Source organism: Copadichromis virginalis, linkage group LG5 (assembly GCF_057382275.1).
Source record: "Copadichromis virginalis isolate Kocher_CV1m ecotype Utaka linkage group LG5, C_Virginalis_male_GT1.1, whole genome shotgun sequence".
Taxonomy (NCBI): domain Eukaryota; kingdom Metazoa; phylum Chordata; class Actinopteri; order Cichliformes; family Cichlidae; genus Copadichromis; species Copadichromis virginalis.
In genome coordinates, this window is record NC_140622.1 from 26,534,952 (window position 1) to 26,558,114 (window position 23,163).

The following is a 23,163-nucleotide window of genomic DNA, read 5'->3' on the forward strand; positions in this document are numbered from 1 at the left end:
CTTTGCTTTCCTCAGGTGGCTAACCTCCTGCGACTGTTCCAGATCCCTCAGATCAGCTATGCCTCTACTAGTGCAAAGCTCAGTGATAAAACCCGCTATGACTACTTCGCTCGCACCGTGCCCCCTGACTTCTACCAAGCTAAAGCAATGGCTGAGATTCTGCGTTACTTTAACTGGACATACGTGTCAACAGTAGCATCAGAGGGTGACTATGGTGAAACAGGCATTGACGCCTTCCAGCAGGAGGCCCGCTCTCGCCAAATCTGCATTGCCACTTCAGCCAAAGTGAGTCGTTCCATGAACCGCCAGGGCTATGAGAATGTGATCCGCTCCTTGCAACAAAAGTCTAACGCAAAGGTTGTCATCCTGTTCACGCGCAGTGAGGACGCTCGCGAGCTCCTTGTGGCTGCTGCCAGAATGAATGTCACTTTCACTTGGGTGGCCAGTGATGGGTGGGGAGCACAGGAGGGTTTGGTGAGGGGCAGCGAGACTGCAGCAGATGGAGCTTTCACCATTGAACTAGCCTCCTATCCTGTCAGAGAGTTTGAAGACTACTTTACCAAACTGAACCCATCGACCAATATGAGGAACCCGTGGTTCAGGGAGTTCTGGGAGCACCGGTTTGACTGCAACCTACAGGAGCCTGGCTGTGCTGACTACAGCTTACGAGATGGAACTTTCGAACAGGAATCCAAAATCATGTTTGTGGTGAACGCAGTCTATGCGATGGCCTATGCCCTGCACAACATGAGGCAAGCAGTGTGCTCCAACACATCTAAGGTCTGCGATGCTATGAAACCAGGTAATGGCAAAAGGTTCTACAAGGAGTTCATCTTGAAGACCAAATTTGAAGGTATGCACAACATAAGTAAACAACAAACATGAAAAAAAAAAGAATTTAACATGTTTTTTAAATGGTTGGAAGTGGTAATATTTCACCATGGATACAAAGCAAATAAGGGTTGCAAAGAGCCATGACACAGGATTAAGCAAACAACTTCTGCTGAGCAGAGAAAGGCTTTGTAATTATTCAATTAGCAAAAAATAATCCATGAATTGGCACTGAAGAAACAGCGGGCAGGGAACATACTTTTCTTAAAATAATACTGACAGGACGAATGAATGAACAAATTCAGAGAACAGCTGTGGCTCAGGAGGTTGAATAGGTGTTGAATAGGTGCATTAATCCTAAGGTCAGTGGTTTGGATCCTTGGATCCTCTAATTTGCTGTCAAAGTGCCATTGCCCTCCTGAACTAACACTAACAACATATGCGTGAAACTGTCTTATGTTAAAAATGTGATTTGTAGTATAAAGGGCTTAGAGGGCTTGATAGGAAAAGCTGTATATAACGCAGTGCATTTATATTTCCTGTTACATGAAATAGCAGAAAAAAAAGTATTTTAATTTAAATTATACAAAAACATGTGTTCTTCAGTCCATGAATTGAACTTTGGCTCTCTTTTTCTTTTTTTGCCTTTTGTGTTATTCTTATATTATTATTATTATTATTATTATTGTTGTTGTTGTTGTTGTTGTCATTATTATTATTATATTCCTGGCTTTGAATTTTTAAATCCTTTATATTTCCTTTAAGTCTTCATTGCTGTATTTTATGCTTCCCACCAGCACCATTCAAACCTGCAGACACAGAGAATATGGTGCGCTTTGATTCAGTTGGTGATGGCATAAGCCGCTACAACATCTTTCATTACCACAAAGACGAGGGGAAGTTCGTCTACAAGAAAGTTGGTTACTGGGACCAGAACCTGACCTTGAATACCACCATGGTGCACTGGCGTGGTGATGTGCCACCAACCTCCCAATGTAGTGACCCTTGCAGGAAGAATGAAGTGAAGAGCATGCAGCCTGGTGATGTGTGCTGCTGGATCTGTATTCCCTGTCAGTCCTACCAGTACCTGCAGGATGAGTTCACCTGTGCTGACTGTAGTTTCGGTCAGTGGCCTCTGGCTAACTTGACTGGCTGCTATGATCTGCCTGAAGAATACATCCGGTGGGAGGATGCCTGGGCTATTGGGCCTGTTACCATTTCTTGCCTTGGCATACTGTGTACCCTGTCAGTAGTAGGCGTATTCTTCAAGAACAATGAAACACCGGTGGTTAAAGCAAGTGGACGTGAGCTCTCCTACATCCTGTTGTTGGGAGTGCTGATGTGCTACAGCATGACCTTTATCTACATCACCAAGCCTTCCACAGCTGTTTGCACCCTACGCCGTCTAGGCCTGGGGACCTCCTTCGCAGTATGTTACTCAGCTCTCCTAACCAAGACGAACCGCATCGCTCGCATCTTCAGTGGGGTAAAGGATGGAGCGCAGCGGCCACGTTTCATCAGCCCGGCCTCCCAGGTAGCAATCTGTGGTGCTCTTATCTCCTGCCAGCTTCTAGTGGCTGTTATCTGGCTGCTTGTGGAGGTGCCAGGGGTTCGAAAGGAGGTGAGCCCAGAGAGGAGAAACATTGTTACGCTCAAGTGCAACAGTAGGGACACCAGCATGCTCATCTCTCTCACCTACAATTGCATTCTCATCATCCTCTGCACCGTCTACGCTTTCAAGACAAGAAAGTGTCCCGAAAACTTCAACGAGGCCAAGTTCATTGGGTTTACCATGTACACCACCTGCATCATCTGGCTCGCCTTTCAGCCTATCTTCTACGTCACAGCCAGTGACTACAGGGTAACTATCCAGAATTTTTTTTTTCCTGATAAATAGCAAATTGAGTATTTATAATTCATATTTCTATAAACCTCTAAAGCCAACTTATGTGGAGTAGTGCAAACAAAGTCTATAAATGACTGTCCCCTGTGTTTTTATCATCCCTGAAGAAGGTGTCACTTTCACATTCCATTTGATCACCTTCACCTAGACTCATGAAAGCTTTCTTTTCATGTGAGTTGAAGGATCTTTCAAGAAAACAACAAAGACTGGAGACAGATCAGGTCTGAATATACCCATAGAAATAGTTAAAGACAGTCAGATTGATTCATTAAACCGTGGCATTACTAAATGCTCTTTGACCCATTTTTTCAGCTAAGAGATGGATTCTAGAGATTTACAATAGGTTTTGTTTTTAAAAACCTAGGCTAAATCCCAGTGGGAACCCATACAGGGAACACAATAAGCAACATTATGGTCTGTATTAATAATCATTTTGAGCGGCCTACTGTTGCCCATTTTGTGGCACTACCTCCCTAATAGGAAATTTGACAAATCTGCTACAGAGTTGTCGCATAGGGATAATGTTTTTGCAGCATTTAGCCTTTAAAAAAATCACTACAGGCTAAATTTAGTCTGTAGTGCATCAAACTACACTGAATAAACATGCTGAATATGCATTGTGACTTTAGCCATATAGCATATTAGTCTTATTAATATCTGCATATATAAATGCATTTATTTATTTGTGCAATGTGACATAGGATAAATAACACAAAACTTTAAGCATAAAACTGACAGACCATGTAAGTTATGAGTGCTGATGCCTTAGGCAGTCCCAAGGCTACTGTCACAGCATTTTGGTCGAAGTGTGCAACAAGGCCTTTGTTGTGCAAACAGATAGGGGGGAGGTCTAGGGTCACAGAGGGTTTGTATCATGAGAAACCTCTGGCTTTTCATGACTGTTGTAAGCAGCCTTTTGGGTACTCAACCCATGAACCAAAAGCCAACTTTCCTGATCCTTAGTGGCCCCTAAGAGACCAGATACATTTTGTAGGAAATAAGGCTTCATACTAAAATTGCAACCGAGAGATTAACTGAAGGAATGAGGGGTTTCACACTGCACTGGAGATCTTGATGATTTGGTTCTGTGTGACAACAATAACAATGGCTGTGGGTTCAGCTGCCACATTTCAAATTAGAGTTGGATAACACGGTAATATCGTAATGAGGGTAGCCTAGTGAATCATGATGAGCCCAAGGTTTTACTGTTATGTAGACACATTTTCTTTCATGTTCAAAACCTTTAATTTTTTTCCGTCTCCTTTCTACAGAATAGTTTCTGTAGTATGAACTTTACTCACTGGGTAATAAAACAGTGAGTAAACAACCTATAAAGGCTAAATTAAAGTACATTAAATTGTGCTTCATAAAAGGGAAGGAAATTTAAGAAAGAGTAATAAGCTAAAAACGACATTAAATGCAAATGTCTAACAATGAAATACATCATACAAATACAGCTCATGTTGTGCTGTTGCAAACACTGGTGGTTTCTAATTACTTGTGTAATCTGTTTAAAGGGAATAGCTGCTAGAAAGTTATCTTTATGGCTGAAAAAGATTAGGAGCTGCAGAGAGAAGGCAAAGTTATGTTACCAGGAGTCCTGGTGGTGCTTTTCACTACTTATTTTTGAAGTTGAAATGCATGATGACTTCTCATATTTCTGCAGTGCTGTTATTGTGCAGTATGTTTGGGAGAGATTTCACTTCATGCTGTGGTTCTGCAAATAGAAGTTCCTGGACTGCAGGGGTAACCAGTGGGGTGGGAAGAGACGGAGCTCAGGAAGATGACCCCAGCAGTCAGCTCACATTAGCAGCTGAAATATGACTAACAAGGCTCCGACTTTCCAGGACAGCCAGCTGTGCTTATCTCTCTTTCGACTTCTTGCCCTCATGTTCATGCGCATACAAATGGACAATTAGAATTGCTAACAAACGCAGCTGAAAACCACACACTGTTCAAAATGTAAAATATGGCTAATAATGTGAGAATAATAACTATAAGAAACCTGAAAGGGACAAATTTGATTTGTTTTTCATTTTGATTCCATCCAGGTAACGTTTTCTTTTGCTTTCTGTTTCTTGAACAAAAAGTTGATTATCAGTTGTTAACCTTCTGTTAAACATCTAATTTATTATATCACTATTTATTAGTAAAGCTTATATCCATGTATAAGTGAATATTTGTTACAGGGTTGTGTTTGGTTTTTGATTGACTTTTAGAAAAGATGTTAATGTAAAGATTGATTAATGGATGTTTGAAAGGAACCACACATTAAGGTTAAGGTTTGTAAATAACCAGAACAGGGAATAAATGAAAATATGAGTGATTTGATCAAAGGCTGTGTGAGAGAGAAGAACTGGGACCAGGTGGCCTTTGAATGAACTTCATTAGTCTTTTTGAAGACCAAATGAAAAAACAAAAAACAAAGAGCAGACTGATGTAGCCATCATTACACACATGCTCTCTTTCATCCCAGGTACAGACCACCACCATGTGCATCTCCGTCAGTCTGAGTGGCTCCGTGGTTCTCGGGTGCCTCTTCGCCCCAAAGGTCCACATCATCCTTTTTCAGCCCCAGAAAAATGTGGCCACACTAAGAGTCACAACCAACCGCTTCAGTACCACAGTTTCTACGTCTGCCTCTGCCCCCAGCTCAAGCTTCTCAAAAGGTACTAATGCAGAGTATACAGAATATGGTTCTTTACTTGTAAAAGAAACTATTAACACAACATAAAGACAAAGGACTACCAGATGGTCTTTAGCTCAACATGCTAACATACACACTTTATATGGTAAATATGAATATACAGCCAGGAGATTTAACACAACTTATCAGCTAACATGGCTTTCTCCAATATTAAACAATCAGTCTACGTAAAACTTGGAGATTATTTAATTTGTAGACGAGCACAAATGGGCTGCAAGCTGAAAAATCTGTTGTTTCAGGATTTGCCCATTATTTTAATTGGCCTTTTTATTTTTAATTTTATTTATTTATGATATTTTTTTGCATATTTGTCACACTTCACAGGAAATAAAAAGCCCAGTCAAACCAACTTGGCCCTGTGTGAAAGAGTAATGCTTTATCGCATTGTTCTTGCTGCCAGCAGTGTTGGTCAAGTTACTTGAAAAAAGTAATCAGTAACTAATTACTGATTACTTCCCCAAAAAAGTAATCCCGTTACTTTACTGATTATTTATTTTCAAAAGTAATTAATTACATAGTTACTTTTTAAAAACACGATTTACAACCTGAATAACTAATAAAGCGATAGATCTTTCAGCCCACTTCTACTTTTTCTGCATAATCCATCATACAAAATGTAATCAAATGGAAAAGTCTCTTTTTTTTTTAACTTGTTTTATCAGTTTTAATCTTTTAACTTTATGCATCAAGTAAAAATTTAATTATATGCAACATTCTCTGACTTGAAGAAATTAGTTTAACATTTAAACCTATTTTCTGCACATTCCAGCACATAAAATAAAATAAAATATTTTTTGTGTTTACACTCAGTCTTTCAAATAGTTACAAGTAACGCGTTACTATACACGTTACAAGTAACGTGTTACTGCCTAATCTCTGGCTGCCAGGGGTGCCAACACCAGTTATTATGTTTAGGGAGCAATTACTTTTTCACAGCACTGTAAATGAAATATACAGTACTGTTTAAATTTGTGAGGTGCTGGCAGGCAAATAAGAATATGCCTGTCTGTGTTCTTTCTAAGCTGAGATACCCTTTTCCATACGGATAGGGCATCTTACATAATTAAAAAATTAAGTAAGTATTACAAAAAAGTAAGTAATTAAAATGTATAAGAATCACAAAAGTGCTTCACAATAAAATCAGAAATAAAACTGGGTAACAGTTGACAGTTTCACTGTGAAACTCAGATCAAAATGACAGCATTGCAGTAAAACACTGAAATATCATTTATTTCATTTTTTTTTTTTTAATTTATTATTCTTATTTAGTGGAACATGGGTAAGAGTGAAGAAATTTCTATATAATACTGAAAGGTTTTTCCTGCTTGTTTCTGTAGTTTTGCAGCATAGCTCTGCAATTAATAACCATGCCATTATGTTTTTCTTTTCATTTTGGGTAAGAGAAAGTCTTATCTGAAACCAATTAATAAACTGACTATGTTCACAGACAAAAAACACATTAAATATATATGAGACGTTTACATGGTTCTATAGTGAGCGTGCCATTTACTCTTTTATAGCTGGGAGACCTCACACTGCTTTTAGTCCAAAAGAAAAGCTGCGCATTAAAAGGCTTCTGACACTTTATGCTTTATCTCGTCTCTTAGACTAAAGTGATTTCTGTTGTCAGAAAAAAAAATGATGTAAGAAATAAAAAGTATTTAATTGCTGCAATTAAAAGTAGGAATTCAACAATGTAAGGATACTGTCTGGAAAATAGCACTGTAAGCTGTGATGGATTTCTGGTTGCAGTATTTCACATTGTTCAATTATAGCTAGTGATGAAGCAACCGGACAGAAACTGTATTGTTTTGTAACATTTTATGTGCAAGTCTGTATAATCGTGATCAGCCATATAAACTTCACAATAAAAGTCATGCACAAAAAGGATACCTCAAAATTGTACTTAAAGACAGGGTGCCTAATGTATTTGGACCACTTGCTCCTCGCAGCTTTTATCTCTGGTTTGCAGGAAACTCTAACATCACTGCTTTTATTCCCTCAGGATCAGCCTCCAACTATGTGCCAGCAGTTTGCAACGGGCGAGAAGTGGTGGACTCCACAACATCCTCTTTGTGAAAAACATTCCTCTCTAAGCAGAAGCAACCATCCTGTCATCAATCATCCTTCCATCCAACAGAGCTGTGTATGACAAAGCCCCCATGGCATCTAACATGTTGCAGAGAGATAACTAGACTGACAGTGGCAATGGTAACTCTAACTGTGAAAGCGTAACGATGTTCTTACAGTGAGCAGTATGTATCAACTGTAAAGCCTTTTTTTTTGTATAGATTTAATATGCTGTGATCTCCTTGGTTTACAGATAGATGTGATTAAATGCACCGTGCCTTGTCCTAAAGAGTCTTGTTGTCAAATGGGTGGTTGTGAAGCAATAGTGTTATACAAAAACAAAAGGCTGTTCTTATTGTGTTCTTACAGTGCTGTGAATATATCCAGATGTTTAGACATTGACAAAAAAATGCTTTGAGATAAAGTTAGCCCTTCTGTTAAGCAAAATGTGTGACTAACTATAGTGAATGTGATGAAAACTAGGCAACTAGACAACGTAAAGGACGTGTGTTAATGTAGACTGGTATAGCAGTGCGTGCTTACTTGTAATTTATGTAAATAAAATGTTCTTTTTTAATATTAAAAGATCAAATTCTACTTTGTTTGGGTTCCCACTTTCAGTCAAATTCAGAGGAGCTATGCACAAGAATCGCAATTGAGATCTGGATGCGTGATTAGCCGATTTCTGCCATTTCAGTAAATTTTCAGTTACCAAACTAGTGCAGGATAGCTGTTGTTTTAATAGTTGAGTACCTGCAATTGTACATGGGGGAAAAAAAAAGTTCACACGAATCCTACATTTACACATTAAATGCGGACTGGCGTTTTAGATGTGAAACTGTACCCACTGTCTGCCTGCAGCATAAATAGAAGTGACTTTATTAAAAATTTAAATGTTATTGTCTGCATGTTTAACTGTGAAAGAAGATGATACTGTTTTTTCCCCCCTATATGGCATACAAAATTAAGAGTTGGATAATAAAACGATTCCTAATGAAAATGGCATCAACATGTCCACCTGGGTCTAAGTGGACACCTGCAGGATGACTGAAGATGGTGCAAATACCAATTCTTGGTAATTCTTGGTTATTATATAACAATAACTGTCACTGACATAATGTCACTAGTCAACAGCTTGCAGTCCCTGAGGCTGGTCTGACAAATCACTTGTATAATTAAGATTTTGTGCACTTTCCCTCCTGTAAATACCAAGTAAATTAAAAGTAGAAATAAGCTGTAAACCTTTTTTTTCCCTTATTACTAAAAGATGCCAATATACTTTCAATTACATTTTTATGAGATTCAAATGATATGCTGGTCTGCTACCACCATATCTATGATTCACAACTTTTGATCTGACTCCTCCAATACCCTACACACAGAAGCAGTCATCACTTTTCCAGACACACTTACAGCCTAACTTTCATAGAACATCATGACACTTCAAAACTTTATGATCACAAAATAGAACCAGCAGTCTTTTTTCCTCTCCTACAATTCAGCCTCTTCACACTTTATTTTTATGCAGGGATGCCTTACCAACAATGCTTTGACTTCTTCACTAAACCAAAAGCTGTTATTGTCTTTTAATAACAAGAGGAATCCACAGACAACTGTAGAAACAGATACTGTCTGGATTTTATTTTTTATTTTTTAAAGTAAGTAAAGAAAAAATAAATAAAATTAAAAAAATCCTGAGATTTTATTTTTTATTTTTAGATCTTTAATTTACAAAAGGAAAAGCATTTAACAGTTTTCTATTCAGCGCTTTTAGTTTCCTCTGGATCAGAGGGTTTCCTTTTAAGAGGAATAACATAAATTCCATTCTTGGCTTCCTTTAGTCTCCACCATCGTCCCAATCTGTAAACAAAACAAAGATTTATTTACAAATCATTATTTTAACACTAACAGTTCACTGAAGATTAATGATTAACCACCATATGGATTGTTAATTAAAAAACAAATAAGGAGGGATGGAGTAATAAAACACTGGAGAAATGGTTTAAATCTGATATCTGGTAACAGGTCATAAACATTTTGTATTAAACGATCACCACAGTGAGCTTGAGGCTTTCAGAAGAAAAATTGAGGATGGTTTGCCCACTCAATAGAAGACTGGAAAGAATTTCATCATCTATGGTACATTAAAAATCAGAGATCCGGAGAAATCTCTTTGCGCAAAGGTTGAAAACCAGTAATTAATGTCTGTGATCTGTGTGTCCTCAGGCAACACCGTGCTGGAAACAGACAATTCTGAAGTAGAAATCAATGCACAGGCTCAGGCACACTCCTGAAAACTGTCAGTTCATTAAAACTCTAGCATGCAAAGCAAAAACCTCGAGGGAATAAACAGTGATTGAGAAATGCAGAAGCTGTCTCTGAGCCCGAGCTCATCTAAGATGGATTCAGGTAAGGTTAGAAAAGAAAAAAAAAAGCACCTCTCCAATGCTCCAATAAAACTTTTTTGGAAAACACGGATATTGCACCTTCGGAAATAAAAAAGGGTGGGGGACCACCTGACGTGTTATCAGTACACAGTTTAAAAACACTGCTATAGAGCAGTATTAATGCACACAGTACGAGTAACCTGCACATCTTTGGAGGCACAACTAGTCTGACTGACATATCAGCTAGGCCATTTCCTGATCCCGAGGTTTTGGTATTTATAATGACTGATAAACATTTACAAAGTAAAGAAAAGACAAGATCCCTTCAGATAAGTCATAAGTTTTGATTGCAGATGAAGGCAATCTGTAACTTCCCTATAAGCAACAGCTGGTCCAGAGAGCAAACGAGTAATTGGTCAATACAGGTATTAGTCATAAAAATCCTATCTGTCGGACAAGGTTTTGGATTAATTAAACTGTACTGTAGAGAACAGTTCGCTCTGTGGTAGCTGGGATAATCCCCCCTGAAATGGATAAGTGGAAGAGATGGTAAATGGTAAAATGGACTGATTCTTATATAGTACTCAAAGCACTCTATACAACATGCCACATTCACCCCATTCACACAAGCACCACCTTGTATGCGTCTAAGTGCTTAGTACCATTCACACACATTCATACACCAATGGATGAGTGAAGACTAGGGGCATCCAGGGATCGAACCACTGACCTTCTGATCAGTAGATGACCTGAGCTACAGCCATGAGTGGGTGGATGGATTTACTATAGAGCAGCTCAGACCCTCCAGTACACAAGAAAGCATTTTGGATATCAAATTACAATAATCACTGTCAGTTCCCCTCAGCAATTTTCACAGTGGTCAAGTTTAACACTGTTTGTTTCATATGTCAATACAATCAAAATAAAGAAAAAAAACAAAACAAAAAAAAAACAGTTCAGATTTACATGTCATTCTGTAAAATCTGTAACTATGATCGACACACCAAAACAAAATATCCGATCCACAAAAGTTGATTTTGTTCATCTGGACAGATTTTCAGTGGGAGAAATGCTTCGTCACTCATTCAAGTGACTTCTTCAGTCTCAGCTGACTGCAGGTTTCCCCAACATGAACAGAATCATCTTTTGTGGATTTACTGACCTGGATGATTGAGCATGCATCAAGACAAAATATCTGATCCACTTGCACATTTTATTTTACCTTGCATTCAGCTAAACTGATCGAAAATACTACATGACAAGTGTGACATTATCCAACATCATACTTCCTGGTTACCTTCAGTTAGTAACTGCATAACTATATGAATGAGGCCAAGTCAACCTAAAAATTCTAAAATGTTAAAGATGGATTAACACTGCCACCTAGTGGATGTTTTGTCCACTAAACATGAACTTGTGCTGACATTCATTAGTTTTCAGGAACTTCAGTTTCTATGGAAACATGAGTATAAATGTACCTGTGCTCCTGTCCAACTCCTGCAACCAAGAACTGACCAGAGCTTGAAAACTTCAAACTGTTGACGAAACCAGACTAGGCAGGAAAGGAAAGTAGAGAAAGAAAATAAGCATTTATGCAACTTATTATTATTTATTTATTTAAATGAGAGGAAAGGGTTAACTGCTTACCACTGGTACACTGAACAGAGGCTGAAGCCCACGATAATTCTGGCCACATTTCCACACATTAACCTCTGAGTTGTGGGAACCTGCAAGGAAGATCCGTTGTTATACAAAGCCAAATGACGACAGCTTACTTAAACACCAACCTAGGTTGATGTATTACTTTGATGTCCTTTTCATCAGGAATGAATTTATTACTTGCACTGAATACATCTGCATTCAAACAAATCACTCGTAAAACACTTTATTTACATTATCCTGCGAATAAAAACGGGTCCATGTGTTACTGAAAAGCGCATGAAGAGGTTTCTCACAGCTATAGGCACCTGAGGCAATAGTATCAGAGTTCTGAAGTGCCGCCACTGAAGAGACCCAATGAGGCTGCTCAATCCCTGCATCACCATGGCAACCGTGGGCCCGTTTCACTGTGCTGAGAGGTTTCTTCTTGTTGACACTCCAAAGACACACAGAGCTGAGGTTGTCAGGAAATATGAATGAGTTAGTTCACACTATTACACACCGAATAAATAAAAATGGAGAGAAAGAAACTGAATCAACATAGCAGCAAATTATTACCCATCATCTGCTCCTGTTACCATGTGTTCCTCATTTATGAGTTGGATACAGTCAATTGAACCCCTTAATAAAAGACAACAAAATCAGAGTTGTCAGTCTCACTGTATGCTTAAAGAAAAATAGACTATAAATAAATATGCATTTATGAATGTGTACATCTATTAAAAAAAATTTAAAAAAATCAAGCTGTGCTGTTAAATTTTCAGAATGAAAATTACTCCAATACATCTAATATCAAAAGATTTTATATAAATCAACCAACAGACATGTTTAATGGTAGAGGGACAATAAAAACCACGCAGCAGTCAAAAAGGTAGTAACAAAGGTAACAAAGGTAGTAATAATTTGATTTCTTTCATATTTTTTCAAACTTTATATGAGAGTATAGTGCCAGCAGCAGAAGAGCAAGATCATCCATGAGAAATTGTGCTGATTTTTGGCCATTTTTGGTTGCTCCCTTATTTCCCTAGGAGTTGCCACAGCAGATGGGATCTGCGTGTATGATTTGGCACAGCCAGATACCTTCTGACACAACATTTATCCAAGCCTGCGACTGGCTCTCTGAGTAGCATGACTCTGGGTTTGTTTGCTCTCCGTCTTGAACTGAAGATCTTTTGCATGTAAGGTTAATGTGTTAACGACTACACCACCGAGCCACTTCTTTCTTCTAGTGGTTTAGCTGACATTTGCAGTGTCCAAAAATAATTTCCTAATGGTTTCTAATTTTAAGATTTATTAATTTATTTTTTCAGGCCAAAAAAGTAAAATGTGATTGGTTCACAAACAGTGCTTGTGAACAAATCTGCGTGTAAACCATGTGTATTAGCACAATATTTCCATATTATGTTTTCTGTTTTGGTCAATATTTACCCTATTCCAAAAGACCATAGGTCAAAAATGCTCAAATTTAGAATTAAATACAACACTATAAAATATTAAATTGCCTATAAAGAACAAAAATGAGAATGTGTAGACTTTAACATTTTTCATATATACTAGTTATCTTATTTTAACTATTTATTGCATATGCTGAAGAATATGGGGGTTTTTCAATATTTGAAATAATTTCTCATCTGAAGCCAACAGATGAGGTGCACCTTGCTATCCACTGTCTTCTCTTTCTTACATTCTGCTTAGATTCCCCCCCCCACACCAACTACAAAGTCAAGTTTTAACTTGAGCTAGTTTGTCTTTGGGGAAGCAATCTTCAGCATACTTGTCATTCCAGCCAAGCATCGCTTTTTCTGTTTAAAAATAAATAATAACAATTACCACTCCTGTGGAAACACTCTGGCTTCATTCTCAGGTTCTCTTATTTCAGATGGTAATTTTGCATATATTTTTAATGCAGACTATGAACATTTCTGTGCAATTATTAAATGCTTTTATATGAATCTTAGAAAACAAGCAAACAGACAAAGCACCTGAATTTGTGCACACTGGTGAGAACAAGCAATGCACAGAAGTCAAGAGACTCACTCATGGCCATGGAACACCAGCTGAGACTCTTCAGCTATCTTCCACACCCGTACAGTACCGTCCCGCCCTCCTGCAGTCACACAGCGCTCACGGCTCAGGCTGTCCAGTCCTGTGATCGAGTCCTGATGGCCAAAGCTACAGGAATTTACAGTCAGTTAATTTCACACACTAGAGCCAAATGAATGTGAGAAATTATTTTCTGATTGGTCACTCACAGAGTTTCTACATATGCATTCTCATCCACATTCCACACTTTGATTGAGCGGTCATGAGAGGCGCTGTACAGATCATGAGTCCCCTTCCTGAATGAAAGGCCCTGTGAAGGAAAAAGAAGATTGTGTTATAAGAGAACTGCAGGTATCACCAACGCACAGCTGAGATGTTAAAATGTCAAAATTGTAGCCAACTAGTGAGGGGAAAAAAAAACAAAACATCAAGAACATACCGACACAGCACCTTTGTGTCCTGTAAATTTATACAAATGTTTACACGATTCTGCCTCCCAAATCATGATCAGGTTGTTCATGTCTCCAGTGGCCTAAAAATATGTAAACAAAGACGTTATGGTCACACTTTGGTAAGAAAGGTAGAATAAGCTGGATTCCCAAAATTGGTAAAAGCAGGAATTGCTGAGGAAGAACTACTCACCAAGTACTTGCCATCCGATGATATGGCCATACACAAGATGTGGGCTGTATGTCCAACATGGCGATCCTCTGTACCCTTCCTTCCACCAGGTATTGTATGTATTTTTTTACCACTCTCAACATCCCCTAATAAGAACATTTCCAAACATATTATTATTAAAGTATTAGCCTTCACAACTGTGAAATAATTTGAATTTATTTTCACGACAGGAGTTTAAAAAAAATTGTAAGGATTAACTATACACTAACATTTAATGATGGAGCAGTCTTTGGCAGCAGAAAAGATGTACTTGTCATCTGGAGTGATGACCAGGCACGTAATTGGAAGTTTGTGTCCTCTGAACATCCTGATCTCTGAAGGATCTGGTGGTATGAGCTAAAAACAAGCAAACAAAAAACACACAGAAATAAATAACATTAAACTTCTTATTAGACACACAGCGGGATTAAAAGGATGAAAATTCTGATAATTACATCTTTGGCGATGAGCCGCTGGAGCTTTCCTCTCTGTTCAAGCTGATGGGAGAAGGAAAAAATAAAATAAACTCACATCCACAGAAATATCAATATTATAAACACAAGTCCAGCAAATCAAGTACAGTAAATCCAAAAAAAAAACAAACAAAAAAAAAACAGTATCAATGAGATACTGTTTTTGATGTGATCAAGTACAACCAAAATATTTCTTGCATCTGATCATAAGATGTAAAGCTGCAAATTATTAGAAATTACTGAACTGTAACCCAGAAGACCACATCAGCATTTTTACATCAGTCATTATTTAATTTAGAGAAAATTGTCTTGTGAAACTGAAACTAAACTGTGGCCTAACTAAACTTTGAAAAATCATGGGAACAAAAAAAACTTTATTAAGATTTGATTTAGACATCTGAGTTGAATCTATGCCATAGGAATGTCATAACAGCAAACCCCTCTGAAACTCTGAAGTGTAGTCTACCTCTATGTTGATCAACCTGTTCAGTACTGTCAATTCACTCATCCAAGTGACTTCTGAAGAAGTCATGTCAGTCTTCAGAGACTGAAGAAGTCACTTGGATGAGTGACAAAATGTTTCTCCCACTGAAAATACTACGTCCAGATGAACAGAATCAACTTTTTGGAATTGAGAGCATAATAATTATTGCCAAAATATAAGGACCCACAGATACCATCAAATGTCTGCCTCAAGTAAAAAAAACAAACCAAAACAAAAACAAAATACTGAGCGCATTTCTGCTACATATTCAGGAGGACTTGTGTTACTGCCGAGCATAGAGAGATCGATTCATACAAAGGAGCAAGGGCAAATCGACCAGAAGTGAAAACTCAATTAATGACAGGATGAATGGCGTTCACAACAGCATGATCTAAGGAACATCTGGCCAACAGGCTCAACAGTTTGTAATGTTAGGTGTAGAGTTGGCAACAAGATATTTTCATTGTGAGGGGACAATCTGAGTAAATGTTAGTACACAGAGACATAGCTCAACACATGAAACTGGCAGTGTAATAACCAAGTCATGTAAGGTACCCTGGTACTACAGCTACCATTTAAACGGGCTCACATAGGAAATGTCTTACCACTTCTTCTTGAAGTCTTCCCGCAATTAGATCTGTCTCAAAGGAGGCTTCTTCTGCTTTATTTTCCTCTGAAGATAAGAAGAATTCTTTTCATTCATTCTGGAATAATGAATTTTAATGTTGTGCCTGTGTAAATGACACAAGTTTACCTTCTTCCTTGAGCTGCTCCAGGTAAAGTTTAGCTAATCTCAGCTTCTTCTCCTGTGGAGTCTCCTCATACTCAATCTGCTCGGTGGACTGCCTTTTCTTTGGCGCTGTGGCACTGGAAAAATCAAATTATCACAAAGATCATTAAGACTCGTGCTTTTATTTAGAGGCCAAAGGCTTGTGATTAATGTATAACCCCCACTGAAAACGCACCTCTCCGTCTCTGAGTCGCTGGAAATCTCTTCATTATATTTCGAGCTCGATTTCTTCGCTCGTAATTTGCCTTTTCCGGTAGGATCCACATCACCCTGCGAGGGGGAAAAAATACGATGTATCTACCATAAAAGCGTTATAACAACAGTGGAAACCAGTTAAGAAGCCACGAGTGAACCCTATGGTTTAGCTTACCCGCTAACAGTTCAATTCACCTACCTTTCGCTTCGTGCCCGCCGTATTTTTCCCCTTCTTGGCAAACTTGGGGTTTTCTTTTGTTTTTAAAAAGAATGATGAAGACATGTCGAAACGCAACAAGCAGCGTTTCAAAACTGACAACAGTTATGCAGCGTTAACTCTTCAACTTTCTCAAGCCGCAAGTCAACATTGAACCCACATGGGTCGACTGCAACCAAACTAGGAAGCTGAGATGGGCCGCGAGCGCACACTGATTGGCTAATTGTCACGTTCACTCTAACATGTCCCACCCTTTATTAAAATTCTGGATTTTAATTGGCCCGTGTAGGAATTTCGATGAACAGGAAATTGTGCTGGGGCGAAATACTTCCCTCGGGGAATAAGTTTTCGCAGCTTTGTTCCGCACATAATTGTAAAAATATGCATTTGACAAGACGGTAATCCCATAAATGTGCGCGCCACACACAGTGGAAGGTAAACGTAAGATTAGTATTTCACACATGTTTAATCGAAAATGTTATGCGCGGCGGTTAAAAAAAATCCCTAATTATATCAGGATCTATGTACTGTACTACTGCAGTAGTATTACTACTTCCTCTACTACGCAGTATTTCCATGTACTGCACTGCCTTTGTCTTCAGTGACTGTGTTTACAGTTTGTCGTTGAGCTCAACCTGAGGTGAGGTTCCTCTAAACTATCGCACAGTAAATATCACGTGTATTTGAACATGTTTTGAAATGCAGTTTGCATCACTCATTGGCTCCAGCAGCTGGAGGCTAGTAGTAGGTAGGAGGAGGGGGGATGAGACAGCGGGAGGGGGATGCAAGGTTGACTGCAAACCTTTTTTTGTCTCTCTGTTTTTGCATGGGGGAGTTTAAAACGAGCAGAGATCGTCGCTGAGTGAGTGAAAAAAAAGAAAAAAGTTTGGCTCCAACTTTGAGTTTGTCCTGTGCAGAAAAGCAGCAGCACTTGGTGTGTCAACGTGCTTTTTACTCTTCCCAGATTGTTCACCACCATGCCACCCAAGAGAGACGCAGGTGCGACTGCAGCACAGCCACCCATTAAGATGATAAAGATCGATAACGTTACAGATGCACAAGAGTTTGGCTGTCATTCAGGCGAGGATAAGTTTAGGCTCCATGAAGAGGCCAGCTACTCACCTTATCCCAACAATGACGTGAGAGTTCATTGTTTAATTATCAGAATAAGTAACTTGTGTATAACTTGGATTTTTTTTATGTGTTCTTTTTCAACTCTTGTGGCAGCTTGACACTATTGAATTTGATGAAGACAATGTTGCAAGCCCGGGAATCAGAACAGACACCATCAGCCTTCTCATGAAAATAGAGCAGCTGCAGGCACAACTGAAATATGAACGCAGATGCAGAATTTTGGCTGAGAGAGAGCTGAGGGAACTCAAAGGTGGGTGGGAAAAATTAACTAATCAATCAATCAGTTAATTTATATCCTTTAAAAATACTGTCAGACCACATTAATATTTATTGTAGCACACACATTACTCTAACTAAACCTAACTGGTTTAGATGCTACAAGGACAAATCCGAATGAGTCATCCTGCATTTCTTTGTATTTTTCTTCCTGGGAGTTAGACCTTCTTGTAATTTTTTTAAAAAGTGGAAGAGCAGGAAGCTCTTTCACCAAAGTTTTTCTTTGGTCACTGGTTGCTTTTTCACTCATTTTCAGTTGAGTTCTTATACTTGCCAATTCCAAGGAAATCCTTTGTCTTTGTTAATCCACTTAAGACTGACCTATGAATCATTCAAGCATAAAAAGGCACCCAAGTGAGGAGACGAATCAGTGTTTTGACTACACTTTCCAGACAACTTAGCAAAGAGTTCATTTTAAATTGTATCTTTGTTACTAGCAGCCTGTGGCGAAAAGCATGTAATTTGTTCCCATTTCTTTAGTTAAATGAACTGAATATGCCAAAGATAATTTATGTTGATGGGCATAAAATTGTATTTTTGTACCATCATGGTAATTCTCACAGAGCTATTAGCTTAAAAGTTGGTACATCTCAACATGGTGGGAAGTGTGTCCTTATAGAACTTGTGGAGAATTTGTTCTGGATAAGCAGAGGACAAAAGAAGTGTTAGAAAAATATCTACAGTATGTGAAAGTCATGTCCTTAATAATTAGGAAAAAAGCCAGAAAAGATCTGAGGAGATGCATCTGGCCTTTCAGTTGATCCATCTACTGTTCACTGAAGCCTCATCACAAACAGTCTCAGCTGGAGGGTGGCTGTCAAGAAGCCATGCGTAAGGAAGGAAATGGGTATGGAAAATTTGAATTTGCCAAACTTTTGTGAGCAGAAGAACAGCGAGGTACCATTTGGAAAATTTCTGATTGGCAACAGCTTCATTTTTTTATACTGACAATGATTCCAAACACACAGTCATGGATTGGCCTTGACAGAGCAAATATTACTGAAGCAGTGCGTGACAGAGAAAACAGAAAGAAACAAAAGGCAGCCAACATCCAAAGAAGAGCTTTGAGCTTCTTTCAAGAAGCCAGGAGAACTTTTCCTGAAGATTACTTAAGGGAATTTCTTAACAACAATGACAAGAACAGGGCCTTATTAAAATTTAAATGTCAAATGTTGAGTATTCGTCTGTGTAACTGTCTAGTGCATTGATAACATGTGCGGAAGGAAAAATTGGATCCCGTCAGTCTTTTTAGTTTTCTGTCTGAGTTTATGCTGTAAACATAAAATGAAATAATTTATCTGATGAATATCTTCACCATGTGTCGGATTTACTTCAGTGGTTTGTAACGTTTTTCAGAGATGAACACTCTCATGATGCAGATGAGGCACACGGCACATGAACTGCGGGTCACCCTGGATCATGTTCTCCACGGAGGCGAAGGAGCAGTTGCGCCACAAAACTCTGATGAGACTATCTCTTTCCTGACTGAGCCTGAGGCAGAAATGAGAGCGCTTCATAATATACCAGAGGTCAACGCTCCTGTGTGCTGTAGACTTTGTACTTTCTTTGTATAACTGAGTTGGCAGATTGATCAGTTCATTAACATTTTGTTATCTTAGAAGAAGTTTTATGTCATTGGTGCTCATTTGAAATGTTCATTGTTTTTAAGCTCAGGCAGGCTAGCACTAATTTGTTATTTTATAAGTGGTTAATTTGGGATCAAACACCAATGAAATGTAATGTTTTTATAAAAGATATTTCTTTTTCTTTGTAGGATGACCACAATTTCATCTATCTCTCAGAGAATCTTCGAGTGCCAAAAAATCTTTATGAGCGCATTGCAGAAATTGCAGACTACAAGAAGTACACTTCAGCCCTGCTCATGATACTTTTTGACAGAGAAACGCTGGCCACCCACTCTCTGCAGGGCCGTAGGAATACCTTTACGGGAGAGGATTGCCACAAGCCACAGCTCCCACCTGAGATTTTGAAAAGTTTAATCGGTAAATCAAGGAACACTAAGGATGCCTTAGAAACATTAGCCTTCTTTGTAAATGCTGTATATGGTGATTGAAAAAAGTGTTGGCCCCCTTCCCGATTTCCTATTTTTTTGTATGTTTGTCACACTTTAACGTTTCAGATCATCGAACAAATTTGAAAATCAGACAAACATAACACAATTACACAATTAAACACAAAATGGAGTTTCTATATGAAGATTTTTATTATTAAGAGGAAAATAATACAAAACTACATGGCCCTGTATGAAAAAGTGATTGCCCCCTAAAACTACTAACTGGTTGGTGCCGCCCTTAGCAGCAACAGCTACAATCAAGCATTAGCGATAACTGGCATGCCTTTTGAGCATGAACCACCTTTTTAAGGTCATGCCACAGCATCTCAATCGGATTTATGTCAGGACTTTGACTGGGTCTCTCCAAAGCCTTTATTTTGTTTTTCTTAAGCAATTCAGAGGTGGACCTGCTGGTGTATTTTGGATCATTGTGCTTGAATAGTGCTTCAGCTTGAGGTCAGAAACAGACCTTCTCCTTCAGGATTTTTTGTAGACAGCAGAATTCTATGGCGTTATTTTTGTGCCACTATTCTGAGCGCACATAAAAAGAGTTTGCAGGTGCAAGTGTTGTATTTTGAGGAGAAATTTATTTTGAGCGAAGAAAAGCTGAATTTGAGTGAACAAAACTCATTGCTGCGTGCAAAAAAATGTGTTTCAGTGTTTGCGATTATCCACACACACACAACAGCAGCCCCTCTCGCTCAGTTTTTGCATTTGCGCTCGCTCGCAATGTGTTGCTCGCGCTCTCAACATTTCTGCCCGTGCGCGCTCAGCTTGGATTTTTTTGCATCCAAGTCTGTGATTGGCTGGTTTTGTGGCACAAATATAACGGTGTAGAGAAAGAGTTGAGCGCGCACGGGCAGAAATGTTGAGCGCGCACGGGCAGAAATGTTGAGCGCGCACGGGCAGAAATGTTGAGCGCGCACGGGCAGAAATGTTGAGCGCGCGAGTAACACGTTGAGAGCGCGAGCAACACATTGCGAGCAAGCGCAAATGCAAAAACTGAGCGAGAGGGGCTGCTATTGTGTGTTTGTGTGTGTGGATAATAGCAAACACTAAAATACATTTTTTTTTTGCACGCAGCAATGAGTTTTGTTCACTCAAATTTAGCTTTTCTTCGCTCAAAATAAATTTCTCCTCAAAATGCAACACTTGCACCTGCAAACTTTTTTTTACGTGCGCTCAAAAAAATTTTTTCCGTGCACTCAGAATAGTGGCACAAAAATAACGCCATAGAATTCATGGTTCCATTTATCACAGCAAGTCTTCCAGGTCCTAAAGCAGCAAAACAGCCCCAGACCATCACACTGCCACCACTATATTTTACTGCCAGTATGATCATTTTCTGAAATGAAAGATGAGATGAAGATGCAATGGGACACATGCTTCTAAAAATGTCAGCATTTGTTCTTGTCAGTCCACAGAGTATTTCCCCCAAATTCTTGAGGAACATCAAGATGTTTTCAGGCAAATATGAGCCGAGTCTTTGTGTTCTTTTTGGTCAGCAGTGGTTTTCTCCTTGAACTCTCCCACGGATGGCATTTTTGCCCAGTCTCTTTATTATTGTTGAATCATGAACTCTGACCTTAACTGAGACATGTGAAGCTTGTGGTTCCATAATATTGTCCTGGATGAGTCATTGGTGTGCTCTTGGAGTAATCTTGGTAGGCCAGTCACTGCTGGGAAGCTTCACCACTTTTCCAAGTTTTTCCATTTGTGTGTAATGGCTCTCACTCTGGTTCACTGGAGTCCCAAAGCCTTAGAAATGTCTTTGTAACCCTTTCCAGACTGATGAATATCTCTGACTTTGTTTCTCAAGTGATTTCTTGATTCAACAGGTCTGCCAGTATTCAGGCCTGGGTGTCTGTAGTAAAACACTTTCCAAAACAATGATTAACAAAACAAGAATCATAGTAAATTTGTGATTTAACAAGAGGGGGCATTACTTCTGAAACAGATCTGAAACATAGAGGTGTGACAAATATGCAAAACACTAGAAAATCAGGAAGAAGGCAAACACTTTTTCACACCACTGTACGTACTAATTTGATAACCAGAGGTTTCTGTTTCTTTCCTGCAGATCATGTGGCAGCCAAGTTCAGTGTTGACAGCAGCCAAATAAAAACCGCAATCCGCACAAAGTTGAACAATGAGGATAAATTATTGAAGAAGAGACTGGGGTTGGGTAAAACAGAAAACAGAGCTAATGCTGAGCAAAGCTTTTGCCAAGATGCCTCGCTTCTGCCCGACGACGGAGCAATGACAAGTGACTCTCAGTTATAGTCCTTCACCTCTGTCTTCATCCGTTGGTCACACGTATTTCATGTCTGATAGAAATAGGTCACAGATTGCCTTTTTTATCCACTATAGTTCATTCAGCATTAAAATCTAGTTCTTTATTTTTTAAGAATGATAAGTATTTATATTTTTACGTTGACAGCAGTTAATGTCTGTTAGATTGTTTTCACCTTGAGTGTCACATGGTGTCCACACCCAGACGTTCGATAGCGCTATACACTGCCACATATGTAATCATTAATACTGTAAACAAGTGTTCTTATTTAGGTTTTCTTACTGTATTTAAGAGAGTGGTTATAAGTTAATAACCTTTTAAGCTAGAATCAGTCAGTCAGCTGACCTTTACACGTGTGAGTAGGACAGGGATCTCACTTTTGCCCTGTTGTTCATTCCAACTTGTGCATTGCAGGTAATTTCAAGGTATACTGTATGTGATAACTGTTTCAAAATGTTTGTCATGTGTTTTCTGTGCTTCACTCTAACAAACAATAAAGTTTTGCAGCTGATATTTTTTCAGTTATTTGAATCTTTCTTCCATCAGCACAGTAACCTACAGTATTGTTTCCTCCTCAGCCAACAGATGTCAGTACTGACCCCTGTTTCCCCTGTTGTAGTATTGATCTACTCCGCTGAAAGGTGACTGTTACTTAAGTAAACAAAAAAAGAAAAGAAAGAAACTCGGTTAACTAAATTAAGGAAGTACTGTGTGTTAAATGGTAAATGAGTCATTACATTCAAGCAATACACCAGTGTTCTCGTTCTCTGGAGCTATGAAGAGAATAGAGGAGCAAGTGTAAGAACAAGAACAGTGTGTAACAGTCACAGCCACATACTGACTGACTGATGAACGACAGTGTGTGTGGGACATGGTTAATGTCAGTGGGAGGCGGTTTGATGCAGTCACCTTCGCTTGAAAGATGTGATTTGGACAACCAAAGGCTGGCTCCTCGCCCCCCCCCCTC

General features: G+C 38.8%; 3 protein-coding genes across 11 annotated transcripts in view; 2 read left to right on the forward strand and 1 right to left on the reverse strand.

The window, feature by feature from the left end:
* The window catches only part of grm2b (glutamate receptor, metabotropic 2b), a 28,602-nt gene extending 20,494 nt beyond the window's left edge, over positions 1 to 8,108 (forward strand). For both annotated transcript variants that reach the window (XM_085457069.1, XM_085457070.1), the window contains exons 3-6: positions 16 to 853; positions 1,629 to 2,692; positions 5,211 to 5,403; positions 7,447 to 8,108. In XM_085457069.1, coding sequence (XP_085313195.1) covers positions 16 to 853; positions 1,629 to 2,692; positions 5,211 to 5,403; positions 7,447 to 7,520 — 2,169 coding nt within the window. In that variant the 3' untranslated portion in view covers positions 7,521 to 8,108. The remainder of the gene's footprint in view (positions 1 to 15; positions 854 to 1,628; positions 2,693 to 5,210; positions 5,404 to 7,446) is intronic.
* A 1,034-nt stretch (positions 8,109 to 9,142) lies between these two features.
* rrp9 (ribosomal RNA processing 9, U3 small nucleolar RNA binding protein) lies at positions 9,143 to 16,623 on the reverse strand. Of its 2 annotated transcripts, none has more exons than XM_085457072.1 (15): positions 16,402 to 16,623; positions 16,183 to 16,277; positions 15,972 to 16,084; positions 15,823 to 15,890; positions 14,716 to 14,757; positions 14,491 to 14,617; positions 14,243 to 14,367; positions 14,040 to 14,132; positions 13,810 to 13,910; positions 13,595 to 13,729; positions 12,116 to 12,178; positions 11,866 to 12,011; positions 11,546 to 11,625; positions 11,377 to 11,450; positions 9,143 to 9,371 (listed from the first exon to the last, which is right to left on the reverse strand). In XM_085457072.1, the coding sequence occupies exons 1-15, from the start codon at positions 16,483 to 16,485 to the stop codon at positions 9,269 to 9,271; spliced, it is 1,449 nt and encodes a 482-aa protein (XP_085313198.1). In that variant the 5' UTR covers positions 16,486 to 16,623; the 3' UTR covers positions 9,143 to 9,268. The 2 variants fall into 2 exon arrangements, with proteins under 2 accessions (XP_085313198.1, XP_085313197.1); XM_085457071.1 differs by having other exon boundaries at positions 11,854 to 12,011.
* A 91-nt stretch (positions 16,624 to 16,714) lies between these two features.
* LOC146709886 (uncharacterized) lies at positions 16,715 to 22,707 on the forward strand. 7 transcript variants are annotated; one of them, XM_085457073.1, is made up of 7 exons: positions 16,715 to 16,854; positions 17,269 to 17,281; positions 17,384 to 17,558; positions 17,647 to 17,803; positions 19,186 to 19,358; positions 19,604 to 19,832; positions 21,984 to 22,707. In XM_085457073.1, exons 1-7 carry the CDS (start codon positions 16,830 to 16,832, stop codon positions 22,184 to 22,186), a joined length of 975 nt encoding a protein of 324 aa, XP_085313199.1. In that variant the 5' UTR covers positions 16,715 to 16,829; the 3' UTR covers positions 22,187 to 22,707. The 7 variants fall into 7 exon arrangements, with proteins under 7 accessions (XP_085313199.1, XP_085313201.1, XP_085313203.1 ...); XM_085457075.1 differs by having other exon boundaries at positions 16,717 to 17,059; positions 17,255 to 17,281; XM_085457077.1 differs by having other exon boundaries at positions 16,717 to 17,059.
* The last annotated feature ends 456 nt before the right edge of the window (positions 22,708 to 23,163 follow it).